The 6,983-nt window shown below is 49.4% G+C and overlaps 1 protein-coding gene across 1 annotated transcript in view; it reads left to right on the forward strand.

Moving 5' to 3' along the window:
• Window positions 1–342: 342 nt before the first annotated feature.
• HADHA (hydroxyacyl-CoA dehydrogenase trifunctional multienzyme complex subunit alpha) overlaps window positions 343–6,983 on the forward strand; it is a 27,017-nt gene continuing 20,376 nt past the window's right edge. The window contains exons 1-5 of the mRNA XM_009644065.2: window positions 343–1,105; window positions 3,794–3,835; window positions 3,924–3,994; window positions 4,790–4,923; window positions 6,152–6,290. Of these exons, the coding sequence (XP_009642360.2) occupies window positions 1,066–1,105; window positions 3,794–3,835; window positions 3,924–3,994; window positions 4,790–4,923; window positions 6,152–6,290 (426 nt within the window). The 5' untranslated portion in view covers window positions 343–1,065. The remainder of the gene's footprint in view (window positions 1,106–3,793; window positions 3,836–3,923; window positions 3,995–4,789; window positions 4,924–6,151; window positions 6,291–6,983) is intronic.

The raw sequence follows: 6,983 nt of genomic DNA on the forward strand, positions 1-6,983 counted from the left end.
GCATGTGAGCTGATCCACAGGGTGAGGGTGTCCTTGTGTCCTTCCCCGTGTGCATGTGTCCCCATGCCCGCCTGTGCATGCCTGCGGGGGGTGTCCCCATGTCCTTGTATGTCTGGATCCTGGGGCTGTCCTCCAGGCATGCAGGTGTGTCTGTGGGATGGGGGTGTCCCCGGGTGGGTGGGGAGAATGCCCCCAGGCGTGTTTGCGTCCCCAGGTGCCCACGCTCTGTCTGTATTTCGGTATGCAAGCACATCTTCAGCCGTTGATTAACTCCCTCGCGATCTGCTGACACGGGCAGGGCCTGGGCGCGCTCCTGCTTGTTTGCAGAGCCTGTGGTGAGCCGGGCCATGGTCCTTCCTCACAGAGTTCCCAAAACGAGGAGTCACCAGGTGCCCCTAGGAAGGCCAAAGGACAAGGCTCAGAGGCACTGGAAACCGGTTCTTATTGCTGCACTTTGAAGGGCCTCAGGGTCTGGTATTGATGTCGAGCTGCAGCCTAGCAGCGTTTCATTTAAACCTAATACCAGTCTTACAAACGCGCTCCCACACTGCACGTACGTGAGCCGGTTGCTCCAGGAGCAGGGTGCTGCGACTGATAACGAGTGGTAACTCCAGCGAGTGCTCAGGCTGTCATTGGTTGGACTTCTTGTTATAACTGGCAATATTCTTCATCCCAGACAGTCCTGGAGCTGCTGTGAGGACGCGGTCGCTCACCATAATTAATAGCCTTGTTCTGCCCTAACCAAACGTTTGTTAAATTGGATGCAGAGCTCTCCAGGGCAGGCCAAAAAGCGTGCAGGAGGCAGCAAGCAGGCAGAAGACAGTGTGAGCTTGAGAGCTGGCTGTACCTGCTGCACCACATGCTGTGAGCTAGCAGGTTCCCAGAGGGAAAAGCTCAGTTTGTCAAGTTTCCCATCCTGTAGCTCGCAGTTCAGCGCTCCGTGCTGTCGGCTCGCAGGTACGGGCTGAAAGTGTGGGTGGTCGTTGTCCTGAGCTTCAGCTGGTTTGCTCTGCTGGTGCTTGGCTTGGTCCAGGACTGCAGGAAGGCTTTTCTCCTGAACTATCCATGGATGCTGCTCCCATTTCAAGTGGCATGCCGCGTCCGGGTGAGTGGAAGGGCGGGAAGGGGAAGTGCTGGACAGGGAAGCAGCCAAGGAAATAATAGAGAAAAGAGAAAGTGGGAAGAAGCAGGTCCTGGCTAGACTGTGTGAGAGGGGCGTTCTCCGTGCTCTGCTGCATCCAAGTTCTCAGTGAAGTCCTGAGAGCAACGGTCTGAAATGTTGGCGTCCCCATCTCTAGACAGTCTTTCAGTTGGAGTGAGTGAAATAGTGAAAATGGAATCGGTATTCAAGGCTATTAATTCTAGAGTGAATGTTAATGAAATGGTGGAAGCGTACATCTGGCCTGCTGCTGCTTCCCTCAGCATTTTGAAGGAGGATTTTTCTGGCTCCCATCTTGGCAAGTTACCATTGTACCGCTGAATGAATCAACGCCTGAAGCAGATGTGCTGTGACTGTGACCAAGTAAATGTGCTTTTGGTTTTAGATGTGTTTTCCACAAGGGCTCTAAGATAAAATACTGTCAGGCTAAAGAAACAGCACTCAAATGTTAAGCAGCTGTTACTCTCATGACAGTATCTTTCCCAAAAGAGTTTATATTAAAGTGTAGTGAGATTTGTTCAGTCGTGCCCTTGATATTTTTTCCCTACTTCATATCTTTTGTCTTGCTAGAACCAAAAGACAAAGTGGAATTCAAGGAATTTTCATGGAAGCGGTCTGTTTAGAAACTGATACGAAAGAGGAAAGCACGTTAGACCATAGAAGGAGAAAAAACTTAATTAGTCCATTCACTTTCTAGTTTTAATTGAGATCCTGTGCTTTGCATGTGATGTAGTTTTTCATACGTAGTCACTGCTTTGCTCTCGGTCAGCGTTGGAGCGTGATGCGCTGCTTACCTTCCCGCATCCCAGCCTTAGCGGTGGGCGGAAGGACAAACGTCGTCGCTTGCCTTGCCGCTGAGATTTGTTTGGTCTGATTCTCCCTCCTGCTCTGCCTGGCCGTGAGGATTGAGGGGAATTCATTTAGGAAGGTAGTTCAGTCCTTGCCTTCTATTTAAAGTAGTGGGGCTGTGTGGCTTATACCGAGTTAAAATACTGCCTTTAAAAGTGCATCGTGTGCTCCTGAGGGGCATCTGTCGGCAGAGAAATCGCTGTCAGACCATGCTCCCTTTTGTGGGAAGTGAGCACTGGCGTTTAGTGTCAGGAGTACCTGACTGAGCGCACAAAAAGCTCAGGGAAATCAGTGTTGGCTACGGCAATCGCAATCTGGGCATTGTCCTGGCTGAAAAACGCTTTAAAGTAGCTTTGGGGTGGAAACCAGTTCACTCCTTGTTTATAAAATGGTGTTGTGGGCACATGACACGCACACGCGAACCCTTCTGCCGGGACAGACTGACACTGAATTTCCATCCCCGCAGCGTCGCACCGCGTGTCCCGGGCTCGGGGAATGGAGTGCAAAGGTCAGGCCCCGCTGCCAGCGCCCGAGACAAAGTGGAAAGAGGGACAAAGTGCAGCAGAACTCCGGCCCCCAGCCCCCGTCATGGGGCTGCGGGGCAGGGGGAGGCACCTGCGGTGAGGTGCAGGCTGAGGCTTTGAGTTTGCCCTCCCTGTATGGGATTTTCTGCCTTCCTTCTGCTGGGAATGGGAACATTTCGTTCCTGAACGCTTTACCAGTGTTGAGGGGTAACACCTCCCCTAGCTAAATGGCTGTGTTCCCATCGGTAGATGTGCGTATCGCGCTTAAGAAGGAACGCTTTTACTAGATTTCAGACTTAAAGCAGCTTTGGCAGTGATTCAGCCTAGATCTGCGTTAGTTAGAGGATCCTTTCGGTCAAGGTCAAGGCTGCTTGCATAGAGCTGAGATTCGTTGGTGTAGGGAGATCATAGAATTTCTCAGCAGAAAAAGGAGATCTGGGATTTACGAGTCAGAAAAGTGGCATTTCACTGGCGGACAGAACTTGTTCGTACCATGGTCTGAGTTTTCCAAGCGCTTTGAAACACGGCAAGTTTGTCTGGCTGCTTCCATATGTAACCAGTAGAGGTGGATCAAGTATTTTGTTGACAGATGGAGGCAAGAATATGTATTCTGTGTGCTCTTTTTGTGGCTCACCGGATACCCTGAGATCTGTGGAGTAATACTTGGGGTGGCACTGTTCGCTGCCACAAGACTCTCTTTTCTTTTTTTTTTTTTTTTTTTTTTAAGAAATTTTTTTGAAAAGGGCGTCTTCCCGTCCCCCAAGACTTCTTTTTTTTTTTTTTTTTTTTTTTTTTTTTCAGAAATATTTTAGGGCAGGTACATTTGATTTGCAGAGACATTAACTTGCAGGCTTGAAACTCCCTAAAGTGCGGCAGGGGCTCTGGTTTAGCGTGGGAAGAAGTGTTGAACTGTGCACACTGAAGGCAAAACACCCCTGTGTGCCGCTTGCTTCATCTCTTGTCAGCTCTTTGGGAAGAAGGCTTCGGGTTTTGGGGGTTGGTTTTATTTTTGCCCTCGGTTTGGCATTGCTGGTGTTGGAAGCTGCGGTGTGGAATCTGTGCTGTGAAGGTCACTTCAATAGCGCGGAGTCTGCTGGACTCTGGTGGTGGCACAGGTCGAGCCGTAAGGGAAGGAGCTGGCTCATGCTCGGGGAAACGCTGTACTTGGCAGATGAGGGGAGGCGGGAGGATGCGCTAATAAAGGAGAGTTAAGCTGAGACTACTGAGAATTCCTTTAACACCTGCAACGTCTTTTCTTTAGGTTATGCTTGCCGTAACATCTCCACCTCCACTGCTCTTCAGAGTAAGTGTAAACCTTTTCCATGCAAATCCATTTTATGTCTGCAAAGCCACTGAGCACAAGCTGATAACGTGTTTCTGCTTCTTTCCAGGCAGAACCCACGTTAGCTATGATATCAAAGGAGATGTCGCTGTTGTACGCTTCAACACGCCAAATTCCAAGGTACTGTTTTAGCTGGCCGAGGTTAGTAGGCATATCGGTGGAAGCGTCAGGAATAGCAGTTGTACGGAGAAGACATTGAAAATGCCTAATTTAAGACAAAGAACTTTCCTAACCTGCAGCCTTCCAAAGTTGCGAGCAAAGTAGGAATAGGAGAACGAGCGCTTGGGCATTTAATGAGACATCTGAAAATGCCTCGTGGAAATATTTTTGTATGTACTAAGCTAACTTGTCTCTCTCACCGGCACAAGATACCACTAAATCTTACTAAGTTCTCGGATTCAAGGTAGTTAAGGAGAGTGTCTGTTATATAGAAAAAAAACCCACCTTAGGAGCTGATAAAATCTGTGTTTGAGGTCACAAATGCACTGTTGGTGAGGTTAAGGAGGAACTTCTTAATAACTTGATGACCTTGCTGCAGGGTTTCGTCTTGGAGGTTTTTTTTCTTGCTGTATGATGACACAAGATAGGCGAACTTTTATAGCAAATCTGGGCTCAGTTTGAGCGCCCCAGCAGTGTTACAGTTGTGCCACGCAGTGGTCTGGCTGTTGGGTGAATTCCTGGATGGTCTCGTCCTGTACTTTTCAGAAGGCAAATCTTGAAAAGGCTGTAGAGCTGCTGTTCCTACTGGCTTGGAAAATCTGTTCAGACCTACTGTTGGCTTTGGCTTTTTTGTTGTCAGTCTGTCTTCTGTGCAAGTTTTCTGATGATGTGATGTTTGAGTCCAGTACTTAATTAGAGGTTAAACTTCCTGGCCTGCTGTGCTCCCTATTTACGATGCTTATTTGCTGCCTCCAGGTGAACACCCTATCCAGACAGTTGAACTCGGAGTTTACTGAAGTAATGAATGAAATCTGGGCCAATGAAGCTGTCAAAAGTGCCGTCCTCATCTCTTCAAAGCCAGGCTCTTTCATTGCTGGAGCAGATATCGAGTAAGTATGGGGGCCTTAAAATTGCGCTGACGGAGCTTTCTCCGAAGTCCAGCATCCAGGCCCAGCGGTCTGGTGCCCTGTGAAGTCTGAGCAGTTTGTCACTGACATCTCCCCGGGGGTGAGGCAGAGGCTGGGCATGAAATCCATGTGTGCAGGTTGCCCGACTTGCTCAAACAAAGTTAGGACCTTGATAAAGAGGAACATGGCGAGTCATTACACCCCGTTTGGCTGTAACACTCGGTCACTTCTTCCTGCCTGCTGGGGTGCAGCCAAGGAAACCCTTCCTGGCTCCGGGGTGAGCATTGTCCTTTGGTCTGGGACACAGCAAGAGCAGATAATTTACATGCAGGGCTTCATTTAAGCTGGGTCTGAGTGCCTGGCGCTCTGCCAGCGTGGCCCCTTGATTAGGCAGGGTTTGGCGCTCTGCCACGTGCAGCATCTGAGCAGCCTCCTGGGTGACTCGGTGGGGGTAAATTCTGCAGGGTGTGGGACAACCTGTGGGACCTGCAGTGCCGTTGGTGCCTAGTGCTGACATCAGGCAGCACAGAAGAATTGTTTAAAGACATTAAAAGCCAGAAAGCTCTGAGGAAAGAAGGTGGATTGCAAATAGGCCCTTCAGAACCTTATTACCTTTTTGGCTGGCTTTGTTCAGGTGCAGAGACTTGATGTGTCATTGTGGTGGGAAGGAGGCAGTAGCTAGAGCTGGTCAGCAGAGCGAAAGGACAAGCTGTGTTTAAGAGGTGTCCACTGGTCTCAACACTACGAGCCTCCTGAATTGTGCCTGCCTGGCAAACGCCACTCGCCTCCGTGAGAATAATTGGCACAGGGAGTCTCTAATTGGCGGAGTGCAACATCAGAGCACCGGCCATCTGCTCCTCTAAAAAGTGATCGCGGGCTCTCCCCTCCACCCTTCCTGGCAAGTGCTTTGAGGCTTCCTATGACCCTTCCTCCTCTCCCCCAAAGGCTTTCAAAGCTCTGACACAAGGAAACTCATTCAGTGCCTGCAGGCGCAGCCCAGTGTCAGCACGCAGTGACTTAACCCACTGAATTTAGTAGTCTTCCTGCGTTGTCTGTTAATCTAAGACCAGGGAACTAAATAGCTCTTGCCTGTCTGTCAGTCACAGGAGCTATGTGGGAAAAGGGGAACAAACTCCTTGAAGTGCTCTTGTTTAACTGCTGTTTTCTCAGTGCTTTTCCAATTCTGATCAGCCTTTCTGCCTCACCGCAGCATGATTGAAGCCTGCAAGACTTCTCAGGAAGTGACTCAGCTCTCTCAGGAAGGACAGAAGATGCTAGAAAAAATTGAGCAGTCTCCAAAGCCAGTAGTTGCTGCCATCAGTGGCTCTTGCCTGGGAGGAGGACTGGAGGTATTGAACAGTTCTGGGTCTGAGAGATAATAACGCCCGTTCTCTAAACCATCCAAACAATGTCTGCAGGACTGCGTAGTGTGAGAGGGATTTGAGACCTGACGTGGGTTCATTACATCCATTCAAATGAGTCTGTGGCAAGTTAATGGCTCAGTTGTGCTTCAGGGCTCTGCTATGCTAATTTTTCTGCTTCTGGTGAAAGACAGAAAGTCAAATATGAGTCTCTGTGGGCCAGGCTGATATTTAGATGTGAGCGTCCCAGGGAAAACCGGCTGTTTCCGGCAGGCATTGCATCTGGATAAATGCTGCTGGCAGAGTCCGGGCTGGAAATTGCTGCTTTTCAGATGAACTGAGTCTCGTATCCCAGCAACTTCTGTTCTTTTAAAGGTTGTTGTGAGAGGGATGAGTGTGGGGAACCTGGCCAGGCTCCACCTTGGCCTGCGTGCTCTGCACCGTCGCTTGCCACTTCAGCTGGGTGCAGTATTTGCTACGTAATCTCCATTTAGGAATTGTAAACTGAAAGACTCTGTGGTAATTCCTGGAGCAAAGTTGTTATTAAAACAGAATAACCTTGTGGGAATGGAGTCTCTTCAGGTGCTGACTGATTTCTCAAGCAGTCACAGCTTTTTACAAGCGCTGCAGTGACAGATCTGGACTCGGTGATCCAGTGATAACCCAAGTATCATGGCTGAT

Source organism: Egretta garzetta, unplaced genomic scaffold (genome assembly GCF_000687185.1).
Source record: "Egretta garzetta isolate BGI_Z169 unplaced genomic scaffold, ASM68718v1 scaffold520, whole genome shotgun sequence".
Classification (NCBI taxonomy): Eukaryota; Metazoa; Chordata; class Aves; order Pelecaniformes; family Ardeidae; genus Egretta; species Egretta garzetta.